The 21,500-nt window shown below is 41.2% G+C and overlaps 1 protein-coding gene and 1 pseudogene across 1 annotated transcript; both read left to right on the top strand.

Annotated features, from left to right (window-relative positions):
* The first annotated feature begins 12,094 nt into the window (after positions 1 to 12,094).
* LOC123471350 lies at positions 12,095 to 13,164 on the top strand (annotated as a pseudogene).
* Positions 13,165 to 15,379: 2,215 nt separating this feature from the next.
* LOC123471349 lies at positions 15,380 to 16,484 on the top strand. Its single transcript, XM_045172590.1, has one exon. The coding sequence runs from the start codon at positions 15,380 to 15,382 to the stop codon at positions 16,394 to 16,396; it is 1,017 nt and encodes a 338-aa protein (XP_045028525.1). The 3' UTR covers positions 16,397 to 16,484.
* The last annotated feature ends 5,016 nt before the right edge of the window (positions 16,485 to 21,500 follow it).

The following is a 21,500-nucleotide window of genomic DNA, read 5'->3' as shown; positions in this document are numbered from 1 at the left end:
TGAAGATTCTGAAGCTACAACATCCAGCGATCGGTGGTTTTTATTGCAGTTCCCTTGGGGGATCACTGGAGTTTCCTAGTGCAACAGGCCAGCAATGGCTGCAAATTGTGCATGATGGGGCAAACCACTGGTTGTTGGAAAAGCCAAGGGTTTTTCCTTGCCGGTAAATGTTTTCGTTTATGACAGCAGCCCTGGAGTAAATGCACGTTCTGAGCTGCATGGCGTCTTTGCTACAAACCCCTAAGCCGACAATGACATACGTAGTTAGGGGATGTCAAAAACAAGGGCATATTTTTGTTTGCGGTGTCTTTGCTATTGCATTCGCTACTAGTTTAGCAATTGGACAAGACCCTTCAGAAATTCTTTCTGATCCCGTGAAACTTCGTGACCACCTCAGGACATGTACAGACACCGAAGTGCTTTCCCAATTTCCGTCCAACCTACTGTTTCCCAAGGAATCGTGGGTAGAAAATTCAAAGCATCGATGTCTTTTGCTATTGCAGAAGAACCGATTACGCGTCTGATTGTAAGCCAGATTCATTGGAAAGGGTAGCTTGTGACAAAAGGGACAGCAATTGTGTAATTTGGGTGCATAAAATGTGTGACGACTTTTACTTTTTTTTAGTTACTATTTTTAATGACTTAAATTTTACTTAAAATTTATACCAATTTTAACTGTATTTACCATTTGAAATAACACTTCGTTGCAATTTCTAGTCTTTTAATTTTTTAAGTACTGATAGATTTTAATGACTCTTAATTTTACTTTAAATTTTTTATGATTTTAGAATTTCTCGTCCTTATCTTTTATTGTGTCTTAAAATTTTATGTTTACTGGTTTTTCCTTCGGAGGAGAGAGCATTGGCTTCAGGTTTTCTAATTGAGATAATAGGATTTCTTTTAATAAAAGACTTCAACCAGTCCTTTCCTGCAGTGAAATTAGTCTCCCATGATCCAAGAATTTTCAACTTAAGATGGTCAGCATAGTTATAAGCTAATTTCCTAACTTCAATGGGAATTAATCCGAAGTAGATATCACTTGCCTTTTTAATGTAAGCTACAAGCTCTGCCTCTTCGTCTACGCTGAAAATCTAGTTGAATAAATGTACACATTAATTTTTTCAACTAAGTATTAAGTATAAAGAAGTACTTAGTATTATATATTTAGTTTTCTTGAAGAAGTATAGCCAACACTTACAGCTGGTGTTGGTGAATCACTGTAAATATCTGCTTCTTCCATACTGGCGCAGTATCGAGCAAGAGTTCTTTATTAAGGTTGAACTCTCTGGCAGCACGTACTATTCTCCAATTCTCAATTTTAACCAAACGTACGGCTTTCTTGACGATTTGAGGGGTAATAGTATTACTATTGTGGTTTCACGTTGGTAATTTCTCATCTGAAACAAACAGAAAATTCGTCAGGCCGTCGTTTCTATTTAAGACAACATGCCCTGTCAAATTTCGGCAAACTTACCCCACAACGTGTTTTCCAACAAAAATATAAATAACTTTTTAGCTATTAAATGTAGAGCTGTAAGTTTTTTTATTAAAAATTAAATAGAATATTGAGGCAAATACATGAATTTTTTTACAATCCAGGTGGATTTTGCTCTGCAGCACACAAAAGGTCCTGAGAGGCACTAAACAGACTGTTGACAACAACGCACATGGTTTTTGCAATAACTTCTGCTCTGTGCGTCGTTTTGTTTTAAAATTATGTTAGTGCCTTCTAGAGATGGTTCTTCATATTTTGTGCTAAAGGTCAGATTTGTTTACATTCCTAAGGGGTCTTACTAAAAAAAGTCAACTTGCCCAACTGAAAACTAGCCCCACTCTCCCCTACTCCCAATAAATTCCAAATAAATTGTAGGGTTGTGACCCGTTACATCCAGTAGTTACAACTTTAGCATTCTCTTCTTCTTGTATTAGTAAAGCTTTCATCACAATACTTTGTAGTTTTTTGTCTATCGCTGCGCTTTTTTAAACGAACACAAAGATTGGTTGTATCGACCGATCCTTGAAAGACCGAAATACCAGTACAAGCGCATAATCTGCCAAATCTGGATTTAATGGCTCATCGTGAACAGTAGCCTGATTTACCAATCTTCATTCAGAGCTGATATATTGTTTTCGTCTTCCTCCATTTCATTAGGGCTATGATATAATTATGAAAATCCGTTCAAATCAAAGGAATTGTTGTCAAAGCGAATATCTTGTAGAATAGCCTTTTCATCCCACATCAACGAACCAAACCTCTCAGCTATTGGCTAATTTTGAAAAAGTTTTATAATACATTGAATTTTGAAATCATTAAATTCATATTCCGATGAAAGGCAAATAGTGTTAATAGTGTCTTTGTTCGATAAAGGTAGTATGTTGTTTATCCTTAGACGTTCATACCTAGCGGGACTTTTTGCTCTTATAAGGAAACGCTATAGAAGCCATTCAACCTCGTATCTCATGTCCCAAAATTTCTTGTCTTTACATCTTGCATTCAGAATAATGATGTTAACCAAAAGTTTTTCCTGTAAAAGAAAAGAATATTTTAAATTTAACACACTGTAATGCAAAGCAATTACAGACATTTCCTTGGTCAATACAAATTACAATAGATGAATCAATAACCATGTTAAAACATCATTGATAGCACACTAAATTGTATCTTGCGAAAGTGTAGTAATGGAGACTGTACCACTTAGACGCCGGGTTAAGACTGCTGTATTGCGCATTGGACTTTGTCTGTATCTCCCTAGGGACCAGTGAGCCACCTAGTGAGGCAACGTTACAACATCTTCCTTTCATATAAAAAATTGAACAAAACAATTCGAATAAACAAAGAAACCAACCAATTAGTCTGAGTAACCAATACAACAATGTTATCCGCGCACAACTATTTCCTTGCAAAACCAGAATCCTATTAATTAACACACACAGAATTTAACATTAATGACGGGGACGTGCGCCATATACTCGACCAGAGCGAGTCACACGAATATTTGAATGTTCCAATGAAGACGACCGGAGTCCTTGCGATTGAGACGAAACAGGATCAACTCCGGCTGACTGTGAGCGTCGAGGACGACCCCTAAGGATTGGAGGTGGTATAACCGCCGTTTCAAAGCCATGGAACGCCAACATGAAATCTTCTGGATCACCCAACTCCGATACTGTAGGACTGACTGAACTTGAGCGGCTCCTAATCGGTGTCGGTGTTGAAACGGGAACTATTGAAGATGACTGCCACTCCTCTATAAAGTTGATTGACCTGCGCATCAGTTGATCGATTGAGGCAGCCGGTCGTGACAATTCAATTGATGGAATCCCTTTCTTCTGCTGAGTTCTGCGTAGTTGAACGAGCGATTTGTCTAAGTTGATTGCTTGCCGATTACGACGAAACAAGCGACCACAGTTAGTTGACACAACGTAAGAATTCGGTTCTGAGCACACGGACTGAATGACTCCTGGGATCCATTTTTTTGAAACCGGAACACGGACCGGATTGCCAACTGACAATGGAGAGAGATACTTTTTCCGTCCTACAGAGTGAAAGAATTGAGAGGCTTGACGCTGTTCCAATTTCTCTTTGACGAATGTGTCGCTGAAATTTTTTGACTTTAGCTGTTGGGGTGTGAGCAATAATCCACCCCTGAGATTTCTTCGTTGCAATATAACAGCTGGAGTAGGCAATCCGTTCCCAAGAGGAGTAGAGCGAAGAACTTGCAATGTATCTAATAGAGTCTTTCCGTCACTTTGAGATTTGATAAAAGACTCTTTCACCGTTTGCACCATCCTTTCTACTAACCCATTGGAGCGAGGATATTCAGGGCTGGAAGTTGTAGAACGGATATTTAATGCGTTGCAGAAGTGACGAAACTCTGCGGAATCAAATTGTTTCCCGTTATCCGACACAAGTTGTTCTGGAACCCCGAAATCAATGAAGAAACGCTTGAGTTCAGTAATCACTGACGCACTAGTGATAGTTTTCAAAGGCACCGCACAAGGCCATTTGCTGAAATAATCTACGACCAACAAATAATGAACTCCACAAATTTCGTATAAGTCAGCGGCAACTTTCTGAAATGGATACTCCGGAATCGGGACCGGATACGATGGCTGAGCTGGATTTTGATGCCTATGTTCCTGACATCTATCACACCCTTCCACCAAATTTTTCACCTGATCAATGTAACGAGGCCAGTATACTGTTAACTTGGCTCTTTCTATGCACTTGGAGATGCCTAAATGGCCGTCATGAATTTGTCTAAGAACATCAGACTGTAAGGATGCAGGAACCACAATTTGTTCTCCTTTGAGTATCAAGCCGTTGCACTCACTGAGGTCATGTCTGTGTTGCCAAAACAATTTGGTTGCCGCACTGCAATTCTTTCGATGTTCAGGCCATCCATTTCGAACCAATGAGAGGACCGCTTGCAGTGTTGGATCTGCTGACGTTGCTGCAATAAATTTTTCCTGAGAGGTCGAAGCTAAGACCACTGATAAGGCCAACAAGTTCACACTTTCGTCACTAAACTGCGAGCTATCTTCCACAAATTGTCGATTATCCGGGGCACGGCTAAGAGCATCAGAAATGTGTAACTCTCTTCCTGGCTTGTACACGAGCTGGATCTCATATGTTTGCAACAACAATCTCATCCGCTGAATTCTTGGGCTACATAAGGCAATTGCCTTATTAAGTATACCCAAAAGAGGCTTATGGTCCGTTTCCACCGTCACTTTTTGTCCGTACACGTACTGATGAAAACGCTGTAGACCGAATAACACCGCAAGTAGCTCTTTCTCAATTTGAGCATATCTTCGTTGTGTGTCTGTCAATGTTCGCGACGCAAACTCAATGGGCTGTCCACCTTGTAATAGAATTGCTCCAACTCCCACCGGTGACGCGTCTACTGACACCAGTACTGGGATTGTTGGATCAAACAAGCGCAAAACTGGTAAGGCTGATATGGTGTCTTTCACTTTGATAAATATTTGGTCCGAGTTTGCATCCCACTGCCACTCAACATCAGATTTCAACAACGCTCGCAATGGTGCCACCGTTTCAGACAAACTACTGCAAAATTTTGCTAGATAATTCACCATGCCTAGAAATCGTTGAATGTCCTGTTTGCTCTCAGGATGTGGAAACGACACAATTGCTGATATTTTTTCCGGATCAGGCTTCAGAGTTTGACCACCAATAATGTGTCCAATATATTTCAATTCAGGCTGAAGAAACTTGCACTTGCTCTTATTGAGTCTTAAGTTCACTTGCACACAACGCTGAAACAAAGCTTCTAATCTAGAGTTATGTTCCTCGATGGTTTCTCCCCATACAAAGAAGTCATCGAAATAGACTTCGACACCAGACAAATCACCAAACAGATCAACCATCATCTGTTGATAAGCCTCAGGACTTGACGATAATCCAAACGGCAAACGTAAGAACTTGTATCGGCCAAACGGTGTAGCCATGGTTGTGAGAGAAGTAGACTCGTCGGCTAAGGGAACTTGCAGAAATCCCGACGTGGCATCCAAGGTTGAAAAATACTTCGCCTTTCCAATTCTGGAGAAGATTTCCTGGGCCGAAGGAACTTGATAATGCTGCCGCTTGATTGCTCCATTTAGATCCGCTGGATCCAAACAGATTCTGATGTCACCGTTAGACTTCCTTGCCACCACCATAGGACTTACCCAATCAGTCGGGTCGCTCACTTTCACAATTAAGCCCAAGCGTTCCATTTCACTCAACTTTTCTAAGACTGGACCTCTAAGCTTGAACGGAATTCTACGTGCTGGGCGCACCACAGGAACTGCTGATTGTTGAATTTGAATGCGATGCTCCATTGGAAGTTTGCCGATCCCTTTGAATACCGCTTCATATTTGTCAAGTAAACTAGCCACCGACACATCTTGATGAGGAACTATTCCACTTTCCACTGTTCGAGTTTGCAAAGAGTCAACTAATTTAACTACATTGAGAGCTTTGCAGGAGGGCAAACCCAACACGGGAACATCCACGTCTTCAGCCACAACACAACTAATCTTAAATGGGCAACTGTTATAAACTACGTCAAGTTGTTGCTGGCCAACCACGCGCACTGGTTGCCTATTGTATGCCGTAACTTTTGGGCCAGGTTTCAACTGTTTAAGTTTAACCACTTTGTCAAAAATGTTCCAAGGTATTACATTACACTGTGCTCCTGTGTCCACCTTAAAGTCTACTGGTACGCCATCTATAGACACAGTCACAACCCATGAGTCATCCGTCTTCGAGTTACTAATTGATGATATAATAAATTCGCGAACGGTTACCTCTGAATCAGTTTGTAGAGAGTCACAATTTTTTGACTGAGGGGTCTGCTGCTGCAGACTTTTCTTCGACGAGTTGTCAAATCGTTTTGCCATTCCATGACTTGACTGCTGCTGGGGAGATTGCTCACAGACTTTAGCAAAATGATTGATTCTTCCGCACTTTACACAAAACTTGCCATATGCAGGGCATTTTCCACGAGAATGCTGGCCTCCACAGAAACGGCAAGAGCTGTTATTGCCGCCATCCTTGGGGTTTTGCATCTTCTGCGAACTTGCTATGCCCCTATTTGCGTTCAACAAATTGACTAGCATCTGTGTTTGGCTAGCTTCCGCACCCGACTGCATCCGAACTGCATGTTTCCGCGCTGATTCACGAGCTCGGCAAATCTCAACAGCCTTCTTCAAGTCTAGGGTTGACTGAGACAGCAGCTGTTCACGAGTGTCGTTATCAATAATTCCAACAACAATCTGATCTCTCAACAACGAATCACGTTGAGTATCATAATTGCATGATGAAATCAATCCTTTGAGAGCCAACAAAAACTTATCGAACGGCTCATCAACTGCTTGTCTACGCGACACGAACTTAAATCTTTCGAAAGTTTCACTTTTTTGTGGTCTAAAATGACCGTCAAATTCGCGTAACACTGGCTGTATTTTCAATTTGTCAGCTTGATCGGCGAATACAAATAAGTCATAGATTCTTGCGCCTTCGATCCCCAAACACGTGATCAGCACGCTGACTTGCACCACTTCGTCTTCCTTATCTTTTTTTGTAGCCTTTAAAAACCAATTGAATTGATTTTTCCACAAGTCCCACTGCGATGCTGGATCACTATCTTCAAAATTAAACGCCGATGGAGGTCGGATGCCAAAGTCTGCCATGATTGCTGTGATATTCGTGGATTTACTTCTGACACCATGTAGTAATGGAGACTGTACCACTTAGACGCCGGGTTAAGACTGCTGTATTGCGCATTGGACTTTGTCTGTATCTCCCTAGGGACCAGTGAGCCACCTAGTGAGGCAACGTTACAACAGAAAGGATTAAAGAAATATTGTTAAGAAGCCTAACTTATTGAAACAGTTTTCTCTTAAAGTAACGAAAACGTGAATAGGGGGTTCAATGGGTAAGGTTACAATTTAAACAAGTCGAACGTAGTAAGAAGATAAACAAACACAGGATACGACTACGAGTAAAATTTAAAATAGGTTACAAAATACTTCAACTGTAATAGGAAAAGTCATAGTAATTTCGGAACAGATATACGAGGAGAGAAGGTCAAAAAGAATAAAGATAATACCTTATCATCAAGTTCTTGGAGGATGCATTGAAGTTTTTCCTTTTAAAGGGGTGCTATATCAGTACGAAGATCCTTTATCTTCAACTTGAGTACATACTAATTTAGAAAATATGGTAACAATCTGTGATGGGAATCGAAATATAAGCCCACACAATACACTGACGTTTTTTAAAGGATATTTATTCATCCTTACCGCACTACTAGGATTTCTTTATTCTGTCTGTGAAATCCGACAATGACGACTTAAAGATGATTTTAGCAGGTATTGATATTCGGCAAAAACTGCTCTTATACACGGATTTTTATGGTCACCAAAGCTCTCATTTTAGCGTTCACTGGGACGACTTTTTGCTCTACTAAAAAAACGCTAAGACATTATTCTGCCATCGGATTCGAACATGGATCTCACGTATGACAGTCGAGTAGTCTACCATATAAGCAACATTCAATACTTTTATAGGCGTTTTTGAACTGACAAACCATACAGCGAAATAATTTGGCTTCCATCATTAAGAAATGAACTTTTGAATAAAATTTAGCATTTACTAAATCAAAACTTTGCGCTCTTTGACCAAAATACCAGAAGATAAACATAATTGTTATGAGATTCAATCATTGGACTCCCGCATCTAGACAGAGTTTCTTCTTCTTAACCAATCACTACGTATTGAAAAAAGCAATTCTAGATTATTATTCGATGTGGTGTACGTCGTTCTTACAAAGTTAAACCCAAACGCTACACTGTAAATTGTGGCAACGTGAATTTTAAAGAAATGGATCAAAATAAGACGTCTTCTGAGGGACGCGATTTATTTTTTATAACGACCGTGGCCTAAGCGCGTTCTTATACCGTTCTTTTTCGGTCCAGTACTGCACGTCCTTTTGCAATAATTTGGCCAGTCACGTCAGACGTGACTGGTTTATTACCACAAAAACACTCAAAAGGTACAGGATTAGTCAAGTACAAGGGGGAAGATTCTGGACAGACTTGTCATGGGTGGTACATAGGTTATAGTGTTGTGATACGTCAGCCAGTCACGTCGGCTGCCTGGATATGAAAAGAACAATTAATAGAAAGAGAGGAAGAACAGATCATGGATTACTCATGGTTTGGGAGACATCGTTCCGGCGTCGAGTAGGGTTGTACGGTGACTGCTGTGGCACGGCTGACGGACGAACGGGGCTGGCACTGCGGAATGACTGGAAAAAAGAAACTGGACCGCCAACAACTCTTTTTCAATTTTTGAAATTCCGCTTTTGGGTAACGGTGAGGGACGTGATCGAGTACGCGATCGGTTGGTTATTTTAGAGCAACACTGCACCGCTTCCTACGGGAGACGCATCAACCGACACGACCAAGGGTAGCGAGTGGTCAAACAGGCGTAGCACTGGAAGCGACGACAGGGCACTTTTTAGCTGATGAAGGGCCATCTGATGAGGCTCTTCCGAAACCTATGCTGCGTCTGCCTTGAGTAGGTCCCGTAGGGGTCTTTTCAGACCCGCACATTTTTGGCAGAACTTATCCCGGAAAGTTACCGTGCCCAGGAGGCGGACGAGATCTGCCGGACAAGCCGGATCTGGCATTTCTACATTTTCACGAAAACCTTAAGAGGGTCTGGTTTCAAAGTTCCTTGGCGAACGACATGGCCTAGCCATGGGAGTTCCCGGAGGAAGAATTTGCACTTCTTTAACTGTAGCTTTAGGTCGTGGAGGTGGCAACGTACAAATACTTGAAGAAGGTTGGCGAGAATCTCCTCTTCTGTTTCACCTGGAACAAGGAAATCATCAAAGTAGATGAGCACGCCGGGCAGGTCCCCAAACCAGTCATTCATCATCTAAAGATAAATTTCAGGAGCCGATTTTAACTCGAACGGCAACCTGAGGAAGCGATAGCGGCTTTTTTGGAGTTGCCATAGTACACAGATAGGACGCTGCATTAGACAAAGGCAGCTGAGCTGGAACTTTTCTGAGTTATTGGCTCCAGCACGTCCTCATTTCCAATTCGATAAAAACAAAAATGGTACCTAATAATACAATATTATTTTTTGGAAATGGATGGCAGTAAGATTTTATATAACACATCTATTACATGAACTTGTTAGTTTTCACACGACGGATACCTCCGTTAATTTTCCACAAGAATTCTACATTGTTGAGCTTCTGTTATGAGCTGGTTTGACATGATTTTCCCTGGTTTTCCAACTAACTTTGAATGTTTCATGGATCACCTGAAAATCCTCCCTCTCTGATACAGTTTTAAAAAATTATGGTATGAATTTCAAATTGAAACAAGAATGTAAAAACATTTAAAATTGCACTAATAAAGAATTATCTTCCATTTTGTTAACACTTGTAAAAGTGTTCACTCTCATGATGAGACTTTCTCGTTTCTTTTGGCAGCACATCCCTCCAAGATTCACAAGTGTGGGCTCCCCTAAAAGCCCAAAAAGAGCCACCACCTCGGAAGGGGGTGGCAGTAGCTCTCTTAACAGTCTTGGGATAGGCCTATCAAGAGCCTCCACCTTCGCAGATGGTGGCTCTATTAGCGAGCCTGGGACATGCCCATCAAGAGCCTCCACCTTTGCAGGTGGTGGCTTATGGTTATTATTGTTATCGTTCCAAGACGATAACGCCATAAAACAAGAATGTTAACATTCATATAGTACAAAGAAGCAGAAACAATTTGTTTTGGTAAAACGTAAATTTAAAGTGTAACGTTGTAATTGAAACGTTATCGATACTGAAACGAAGAAGTTTATAACGAAGGAAAGAGAGAGGAACGCAAGGGGTTACTGTCTCATTAATTCGTCAATTCTTTATCACTACCGCAGAGTCCCTGTGGAAATAAACGTTTATTCCAGCAAGAAGGTCATCTTCGGTTCACATAAACGTTTACCCCAGCGAGAAGTTCATCCTCAGTTGATATTTGGTAGTTGCGCAGTGAAAATCGTTAGAAAATGCGTGAGCATCAACAAACTGAGAACTATGGTTGAATTTCCGAAGATGAAGATAACAATGAATATGAAGTTGCAGACATTATTGATAGAAAGTAGGTAATATTTTTCTCCACCACTTCAGTTCTGTTATTCTCATTTTCAAACTGTATTATTTTCCCTTTCGGATGAGTGATCACCTTTTACATAAGTAGGTTGATTCCAAATGAAAACGGGAGGCTAAGAGTGTGGTATGTGGTAAAATTTAAAAATTATCCATCCAGTGACAATCAGTGGGTAGCAGAGAAAACGGTAAAACTACATTCTTTAATAAGGAAGTATGGTGGTCTCCAAAAAACCAAAAGAAGGTGACCTTGTTGACATATTGTTATTATTCTCTAAATTGGTATATCAGAACTGAAAATTAAAATGTTCGTATAATGCAGGGAAACGGAGTCGAATGGAACCGCTGACCCTATTTGTTTAACAGTTTTGCCTTTGCAGTCAACACCAAAACCATGTGTCAATGAAACAACAGTAACCAGTACCAGTGACGGCCTCGATGAAACTGAACCGACGGATCCTCCCACTTCCTTTCGCCATTTGGCTGAGAAACAATTCGTTCCCATCGAGAAATCTGGTGATCCGGTCGCGATACCTTTCAACCCCATTAACATTTCTTACTCTTCAACTATATTATGTGTCGATAACACTAATGTGCTTTTGGAACCAAGTATCCTAGTTGGTTCACAGAGTCAATCCTTAAATAAAAAATGAAAAGGCCTATCGTGCACAGGTTACGACACTTAAAATGCAATAGAATGAGTACGAATAATTGACTTTCAATATTTCGTCATCACTTTAATAGTTTTTTCCTTGTGTAAGTGTAAAGAAAAGGGCCACTGGGGTAAATATTTTTGTTGACAAACTGTTGTCAACAGCCTTGGCTTCTATCCGAAATTTTTAAGACTAAACAATAACGATTGCGATTTTGAGTTAGATTGTAGTTGTTTTACGTCATCATGCCTATCCTTTTAAAATTTTATTCTCGTCACCATCTAGCGGTAAAAGTTAAAGAAGAGATCCGTTGGCGTCTAACGCTTGGTGTAAGGAACGGCCAGCCACGAATATTTTTTGACCACCGATTTCACACCTCCGATGCGTGACCTCGGTTCCCACCGAGAACCCTAACCCGAAAACGCTCACCCGATACCTTTTCACACCTTAGTGTTAAATTTACATTAAAATATTCTCTACCTTTCCCCGTATGTTAAATTAACCTGACCTTGTTCTCCCGAATAAAATGTCCCTCAAAAATTCTACCAAAATCAGTCTTTTTCTAGGGCTCAACTCGACAAGTCCTTTTTAATTTTGTAAGTGTAATTGTACAGCGAATTCATTCGCTCGACCCTAAGGGTGTAGACTTATTTTATTACACAAAATCCAGCTATTTAAAGCCAATACAAGGTTACAGAAAACAAAAAAAAATGGTACCCTTCCCAACCGCACCTTTCCTCCTTGCTTGCTTGCTGTCGCCAAGAGAAGATGTCAGGTAATAGGGAGTTTTTCGGTCCTCGTTGCCAGCCCCGCGTTTACCGTGCCTATAGAGAGCAAGGGTTTTACGGCTTTAGGGACAGTTTGGATGATCGACAGCTAGTATTCAGAGAATGTTCGCCACTCCGTTGAGATCCCAAGGCCCGTCAAGTTTACGACTACTGCGATTACGGTTATCAAGGAAGGTTCCACCATCGAGAGTTTGATCCGAGAGCGTGGGAAGCTTACGAAACAGATTTTCATCAAGAAGATGGCCGTTTTCAAGAGGAGCACGAGCTTCAGGAAGAAAGCTTGCGATACGAGGAAAATGTAAAAGAAGGTTTAGGTGAAGAAGGTAGAGAATTCGATCAGCGAGAGTGGAATAGATCGTGGAGACCAGTCGGACCGGCCAGAGGACAAGAAATGCAGCCGATGCAGCCACAACAACCGATGCAGGTAAAGGTGCGGCCTTTTTTTCGGTGTCTAAAGAGATCTCAGATGAGCTTACGGTTTGGCTGACTAAAAGTATGTAGGGAGAGGAATCGAAAGCGATTTTGAAACGGTTTCCTTTACAGTTTGAAGATGAATCGTTCGCAGTGAGACCACCTAAGCTCGACTGCTATATGCAGCGTAGGGCGAGGGACAAGAATGTTTTGAAAAGTGTGAATAGTGTGGAGGAAATGTTGATTGCCGTCCAGCACAAGGTATGTGACATTGCGCCTCCACTTGTTGATTTATATGCACGTGTTTCGGCCCTGGAAGGGGGAGACAATGTTGAGGCGGCCAAAGATTCAGTGAGGTCGGTGCTGCGCCAATGAGTGAAGGCCTGGCTTCATGTTACAAAACAAAGAAGACGGGGGGTGGTTGACCAAGTGGAGCCATCGTTTGAGTTTCTTCTGGCTGGACAAGATTCATTTGCGGCAGGAGCAGAGGCCAGAGAGAAATTCTTCACGGGAAAATTTCTCGAATCGATGTTCAAAGAGGCCACGCAGGATGCGACACTAGCCCAAAATGACGCAGTGGCAAGACCAGCAGGTCGAGTGGGCCGGCCAGCCAGGAGCAGGGGACGGATGGTGAGATAATCGGCTGTCTTCCAGCAGCCTTATCCACGCCCAGGGGTAGCAGGAGCCAGCCTAGCTGCGACTAGACGCCCCCATTTTCGAGGAGCTTGGAATGCCGGTGACAGTTGGTCACGCATCGGCAAAAAAAAAACGCCAGGTACAAAAAAAAACCCATTTTTTTTTCCTATCAATGTTTGCTCGCCTGACGATCAAGTGGGTGCGCGGCTGTTGAGATTTTCTTAAAATTGGGAGCGCATCACTGACGATAGGTGGATTTTAGACTCTGTAGCAACGGGAGCAAAATTATATTTTCTCAGTCAACCTCGTCAAAATTCTATCCCGTCCCCATTAAAAATGTCGAGTGAAATGGTTGCCGTCTGCGATCAGGAAGTTAGAGATTTGATTTTGAAAAAGCAGTTAGGGAAGTTTTGGATGGGTCAGAGGGGTTTGTTTTCTCTTTATTCGTGATTCCTAAAAAAATGGGGGGCCTCAGACCTATTGTTAATCTCAAACCCCTTAATAAATTTATAACTTCGAGCATTTCAAAATGGAGAACTTACAAGCAGTCTGTTTTTTGTTAAGGGAAGGGGATTGGATAGTAAAAGTGGATCTCAAGGATGCCTATCTCACCGTGCCCATCTATGCCTCCCACCAAAAGTTCGTCCGGTTTCAATGGCAGGCGCATATTTTCAAATTTGCATGTCTGGCCTTTGGCCTTGCGCCGGCCCCAAGGATATTCACTAAGATCCTTAAGGTAGTCATGGCCCCTGTTAAAGAAAAAGGGGGTAAGGCTGGTAATTTATTTAGATGATATCCTGATTATTAATGAATCTAAAGAGGGAGCGCTCGCAGATTTGGAACTGGTGGTGGAATTGTTGCGAGATTTGGGCTTCATTTGGAACGTAGAAAAGTCCATTTTTGATCCCGCGCGAGTATTGAATTTTTTAGGGGTGATAGTATATTCGCTAAAATTATCGTCTGCTCTTCCCCCCAGTAAAAAGCAGATGGTTACGGATCTCTGTCGCACGGTTTTGAGGCGGGATTTCATATCGCTCAGAGGTATCGCGTGTATAATGGGTAATTTTACATGGGCCGTACCCACCATGCCTTTTGCCCAAGCACATTATCGCAGCATGCAGCGATTCTATAATGATCAAGCACAGAGAGTAGATTTTATTTTGGCAGGTAAATGTATTTTATCGCCGGAAGCGAAGGCAGATTTAGAATGATGGGTCGCAAATTTGTCGTTACAGATGGGAAAGCGGTTTTTCCCTGGACTGCCGGATCTGTAAATCTATACAGATGCCTCGCTGACAGGCTGGGGAGCGGTTTGCAATGGCGTTACCACTAACGGTTCTTGGACAGTATCCGATAGCCGCAGACACATTAATGAATTAGAATGAATTGGGGCGCTATTTGCTATAGGGCTCTTCGGGGTTGTGTTTTCTTTCCAAAAAACTTGGCAACGCAGCAGCCAATGTCACAGCGCAAAAGCGTCTCCGTTTGACTTCCAAGACTTTCTACAGTTAAACAACAATGGTTACTCGTCGAGTTTGTTGTGTTGATAAGTGTAAAAATACAAATAGTGGATGTGTAAAACTATTTGCGTTACCTAAAGATAGTTTACGACGCCAACAATGGTTAGGTAAATTGAAATTAAGGAAGTTGAGGTGTAACACCAAAATAGAAAACGTCCGTGTGTGTTCAATTCATTTTGTAACAGGTAAGGTAACGTAAGATACTGTTTGAATTCTTAAGATAATCTTAAATATTAATTATTTGTGTAAAGGAAAACCAGCGTTACCTTATTATCCATCCAATCACATAGATTGGGTTCCAACATGTTTTTTGGACGGCATGCCTGAGAAGCTTGGTGAAGTTAGAGCAGCTGATGCATTCGAAGAACTGGATGTGATCAACAACACACAAGAAGAACCTATAGAAAACACAATTTCATCAGGTGTGTAATGTTTGATGTGTATTGTGCAGTATTTACATGACTACCTATATTATTTCAATTTCAGAACCAGAAAATGAAATTTCTGCAAGCAACAACAACATCGATGTTTTGCATGACAACACCTTTATCAATGAAGTTAAGAAACTCCAGTCTGAAATAACTGTCTTGCAAGAAAAGTTAAAGTTAAGTGATGGTAAAGTAATAAATGCGCAAATTACTATAGACAATTTAAACCAACAGCGGTCGGATTCGTTTGCAAAGCTTAAAGTCAGTGAAATGGAATTGTCGAATGAAAAACTAGAAGTGAAAGTCTTGTCATCACAGGTTGATGAATTTCAGCACAAAATTTCATTTTTAGAATTAGAATTTGAATCCACCCAAGTAATGAGTAAGATAAAAAAAGACATGAATGGTTGCAAATTTTATACTGGGATTAATAGTTTCGAAAGGTTGTGGACTTTGTGTAATTTTGTCATAAAGTTCATTCCACCACAACATTCTCTCTGTAAACTTGACTATGCTACTCAGTTTGTTATTACTTTAATTCGATTAAGATTGAACTTAACTATGCAAGATTTGGCATACCGCTTCAATATCTCGCTTTGTACTTGTTCTAAGTATATCACTTTTTGGTTACATGCCATGCACAAAACATTGGTACCTGCCTTTATACGCTGGCCCAAACAAGAAAATGTTAGGAAGACTATGCCTCTATGTTTCCGTGACCGCTTTTACCGTTGCATTTGCGTAATTGATTGTTTTGAGATATTTCTTGATAGACCCACTAAAATTAAAGAAAGAGCGTCAACGTTTTCTACTTACAAATCACACAACACCGTAAAATTTCTTATCGCTATTACACCTCAAGGATACATATCTTATGTGTCAAAAGCGTATGGTGGAAGAATAAGCGATAAGTTCATTGTAGAAGACTGTGAATTCCTTGACAAACTTATTTTGAGAGATATAGTTCTAGCTGATCGCGGCTTTACAGTTCATGAAGCTGTTTCGCTACAAAATGCAGAACTTAAAATACCATCATTCCTTGGCAAGAGGAATCAGTTAACCAACTTAGAAGTTGAAATGTCAAGAGATTTGGCTCGTGTGCGTATTCATGTTGAAAGGATAATTGGTGCCATCAAACAAAGGTACTCCATTCTTCATTGTACTTTGAACCATCAATGCACTGATCTAAGTGGAACTGATGAAGAACGTATTTCTATTATTGATCAAATGGTAAATGTAGCTTGTGCTCTTTACAATGCTTGTCCCTCTGTAGTCCCTATTATTTAACAATGTCATGTGACAATGTGATGGAAGTTTCGAAGTAGAAATTTGTGGATGTGAAGTTGTGAGTTTGCTAATACAATTAACAACAGCATTTATTTAGTTCTTCTGTTTTAAATAGTAGTACACTTCTGAATCACAGAATACAAACTGTATGTTTGATTATTACATGGTAACATTGGTTACGTTGGCTAGAGGAAGTCTTTTACCGTTGTGTGTATCATTTGAAGATTTTTTCCTTTTTTCGGACGCTGCAATTCGCGCACTTTTTTTTACATATATCACATTTCCACAAGCATGTAACTCGAAGAGGGGAGTTTGGTTTATCATGAATGCATTTCAAATGAAAGATTTTCCTCATGCAATTTACATTGGCGCAAACAACGGTAGTAACAATTATGGGTTCATTAGTTTGACAAAAACACGGCAAAAATGAGTTTTGCGGCAGAACTTCGGCAGTGGGTACAAAAGCAGATTTTAAGTAATGGTACCCAGCAAGGGCCTCTGGCATTATGACATGAATGAAATATTTGTGGACTAGAGGAATGCTCTGTTCAATCAGCAGAGAGTCGTATGCTACTTGGACGAAGATAAGATCCACAGAAGTGTAGACGACAAAGTAACATGAATGGTAACCCGTTACGTACATTTGTAGCTGCACTTGATAGTAATATTCGTGTGATTTGCTCAGATAGTACTGTTTTGTCAAGGCATGAAACTGCAATGGGAATGTTTTGACTTGTGTAGCAGCGAAGATAGTATAATTTCGATAGCTGAAGGGGCATTTCACTTCAAGTACAGACGTTCCATGGCACTCACAGTGTACTATACCATCAGGTGAAGCAGCCAAAAAGGGGTGTGTAATAGACAGGTAAACACCAGTACGTGTTATGGTCAGTCCAGCGTGGGTGTTTTTCAATAACAACATCTGCTTGAACGAGTCAATAGCAATCGATTCTTTTTGTATTCCCCATCTGCATGTAAGTATGAAATGGAATTAGTTTAAGAATAAACATAGTTTCCAATAAGGAATAGTTACTAATACCTTGTGGCGTCTGTTGAGAAGTTGTATGCACTGGGATAGCAACATTGTTTTAACAACGAAGGTGAAATGCGTTCAATACTAGTTTTGGTAACTTGTTTAAATATGGAGGCTGTAACTCGAAATCCTCTGTAGCGTTGCCAATATTTGCTACTGCTTTGGTTTCTTGTTAGAGAGCAAATTGCATCAACTTGTTCCTTTGTGATTGTGATTTGGCTATAAACAGAAATGCCTTTTTCAATGAGCTCTGGTAGATTACTTCCAACAAGATTCTTATCGAAAAGTGTGCTAAAAGGCTTTGGCAGAATAACTTTTAGTGCCGGTGGAATATACAATTCACACCCATCTTCCACCAATGACGCAGCAGGTGGTGGACCAGGCATTTCTGCATTTTTAAATAAAATCTCACAAATATCCTGTTCTGTTGGCTGTCTTATGGATGGTAGCTTTGATTTTCGCACATAACCGAGTTCCTCAATCTTTTTGTAAAGATCCTAAAGAAAAAAACTATTTTATTTCTTTCTTCTCTATGATAAAGTAATTGAAAAAAAATAGGAATGCTTACTGGTCTAGAATAAACGTTGTTCCACGCACACTTGTCTTCGGTGCAACCTTTACCTTCATTAATTTCCGCAGCCACCATTGTAACATGCAACAATGATGCAACGTGATTGCACACCTCACCTAAACTATAATGACATAAATAGTAAAAATATAACTTGACTAACAATAATATTCTTCAACTTCTTCAAATTACCCAGCTGCACACGTGCAATTTGCCAAAAGCACATTACCAGTCTTTCCTATTGCTGCCCACGGTCTGTGTGGTGTTGTCCCAAGTGCTTGGGAAGGACACACCTGTTGATAAAAGTAATAATGAATCAATCGAGTAACAACAATACAATGTATAACGCTGTTAATTTTCATTACCTTTGCCTTTACCAACACGACACCAGAATGTAACACTAAACAATTAAAGCTTTTTATCCAGCCATCTCTCACTGCCTGTTTTGATTCAAAAGCGAGACCCTTGAAGGCCTGGACGGTTTCGCCTGTAATTTCTTTACATTTCGTCTCAATTAGGTAAATAAAAATATCAGATGAGGTTATTTTAGGAACAAATTTGTTGCACTCGTTGCCCTGTTTCCATAGTTCTTTTGGAATTTCGTAAGGGCAGTGTGCACAACTTATTAGTTTCAATTTCTCTAAATATGCATGTCTTTCAGCTGGCTGAAGACCATTTGCATAAGAAGAAAAAGAAGATGACATGGTAACATTTCTAGACTATCTACTTAAACGTCAAGCAATCGCGCTGTGACATTGGCTGCTGCGTTGCCAAGTTTTTTGGAAAGAAAACACAACCCCGAAGAGCCCTATACAAGCTTTTGTGGGGCACTCGTCGGGTATAGCGGTAAGATTAATTTTGGATAATTCCACAGCAGTGGCATACATCAACCATGGAGGTGGTACTAGATCGTTGGCTCTCACACGAATAGCGAAGGAACTAGTTGCCTGGTGCGAGAAGAAAGAACTGCCGGTAGAGGCAGTGCATATCGCGGGAAAGTTAAATGTTGAAGCGGATGCGGAATCGATAGCGGAGCCTGACGCTAGCGACTGGAAATTGGATGAGGAAGTGTTTAGAAATATTTATCGATTGTGGCCAACTAATATTGATCTTTTCGCGTCGCCTTGGAATCGAGATCGAGGCCTGACGCTAGCGACTGAAAATTGGATGAGGAAGTGTTTAGAAAGATTTATCGATTGTGGCCAACTAATATTGATCTTTTCGCGTCGCCTTAGAATACGCAGCTGGACACGTTTGTTTCATGGAAGCCGCAATCTGGAGCCTTAGCATCAAACGCGTTTACCTAAAATTGGGAAAAGTGGGCCGCGTTTGTCTTTTCCTCCCTTTTCTCTGATTTTTCGTCGTCTCCAAAAGATAAGTAGGGAAAAAGCAACCGTTGTATTTGTTTGTCCAGTCTGGACCGGCCAGCCCTGGTATCCGTTGTTACTGGAGCTTTGCTGCGACCAACCATGGCCCCTGCGATCGGAGCGTTGGCTTCTGAACTCGTCGTTGGACGATCTGCATCCCCTGCTAAGAACGGGAGGATTGCTATTAGCCGCGTGGAAGCTCTCGGGCGACGTTACCTCCTGCAGGGATTTTCGGCGGAAGTGGTCCAGCTTCTCTTGGACGGATTCCACCCCAGCACTGAGTCGGCCTACGAATCGGCATGGCGCAATTGGATGCGTTGGTGCATGGAGAGGGGTAAAGATCCCTTGTCGACTGATTTAGGAAATATCCTAGAATTTCTTTCAAGTCTACGAGTCGCGGGGAAAGCGTACAGCACTATCAACGTTCATCGCTCGATGCTTTCCATGACTCTGGACTCGATAGAAGGGGGGCCGATCAGAGAACACCCGTTGGTGATAAGATTGATGAAAGAATGCTATAATAAAAAAAACCCACAACCTAAGTATCCAGTAATGTGGAGTCCCGACAAAATTTTGTTCTATCTTTCCTCGCTAGGTTCAAATAATTCATTGCCACTCCCAGTGCTGACAGGAAAGGTGGTTACCCTAGTGGCACTAGCCTCCTTTATGAGGGTGGCGGAAATAGCGGCAATGGATCTGAAATCTTTGGTTTTTTCAGAAGACGCGGTCCTTTTTTCATTATCAACTCTCCGCAAAACGCAGCGATCCGGTCCTTTGATGTCCATTTCGATTAAAACATTTGAAAACCCCCTACTGTGTCCGGTAGAGGCCATTAGGAAGTTTGTTAGCGCCACGGCTGCTTTTCGGTCGGGTTTGGCGGAGGAGAAGCTATAGGTAAGCGATAGGGCGCCGCACGGGCAGGTATCATCCAACACAATTGCAAGGTGGATAAAAGCAGTCATGAAGGAGTCGGGCATTGACACAGGCATTTTTCTGCCCATTCCACTAGGAGTGCGGCTTCGTCGCAGGCGGCAAAAGACGGATGGTCGATAGAGAGGATTTTAAAAACAGTTAGTTGGGCGCGAGAATCAATATTTAACCGATTCTACAATTAGGTGGGATTGTATCGAACGCAGCGACCGAGATCACGGGGAGTGAAAATGGGAATCATAATTAAGTCTTCAACAGCTTTAAAGTCACCCTTAGAGTCGAGCGAATGAATTCGCTGTACAATTGGAAATTGCTAGAGGAATCACGCAGTGATCTCGAAAGACAATTAGAATTGTACTACAAGAATGAAGAGAAGACCGCCCCATATCCCTCCCAAGTTGTTTTTGTATTTGTTGAACCTTAATTCAATTTTGTTTATTTCTTTGCGACGGAGTAGAATCCAGCCGCACAGAAATACCAAAGAAGGAAGGAAGGAGTAATCCAAGGTGGCCAGTGGCGAGACAAAGAAATTTTCATTTTTTGTTTGTCTGTCTTCCTCCCAATTATTATGGTTGTATTTGTACAGTATCCTGCACAAAAATCCGAACACCGATTTAATTTTTTAAAGCCACCTATTGGAGGGGTAGCGGGTTTTTGGTTTTTTTTTATGGGGGAGGGTAGACGGGGTGATAGACACGACAGGGCAGGGTTGGGTAAGTCTAGACATTTAAAAAATGCCTTAAGGTATTACGCTTTAAAGCAAGTTACAGGTCAGGACATTTTTGCAACCCCCAGGGTGGTGTGTTTTTTTAAACGACAGTTGGAAATTTAGGGCTTGGGCTTGGTAATGTTGCTTACCGAAACAATTTAGCTTATGTTTCAGCTGCCTGTGAAGGTTTGCGTCGTTGTCAATAGCGTAGGTGTAGCCTTTCTGAATGAGATGCTGGAGATCGGTGTTCGATTCCAGATGAGGTGATGAATTATTGTAAATACCTTACGAGAAATTTTCGTTCATAAATAAAACAAGTTTTCATCGAGCAATATGTGCATTTTTTTTTAGTAAATATTAATCATCCAAGAATTACTCAGACACAAGATTATACGACCATCTGTTTCTTCATGGGCATCACCCATTGTTTTGGTACGGAAAAAATCGGGAGAAGAGAAACTGTGCATCGACTACAGGAAACTAAATGCCATCACGAA

Source organism: Daphnia magna, linkage group LG4 (assembly GCF_020631705.1).
Source record: "Daphnia magna isolate NIES linkage group LG4, ASM2063170v1.1, whole genome shotgun sequence".
Classification (NCBI taxonomy): domain Eukaryota; kingdom Metazoa; phylum Arthropoda; class Branchiopoda; order Diplostraca; family Daphniidae; genus Daphnia; species Daphnia magna.
Note: the sequence above shows the minus strand (reverse complement) of the source record. Positions and strands in the feature narration are given on the sequence as shown.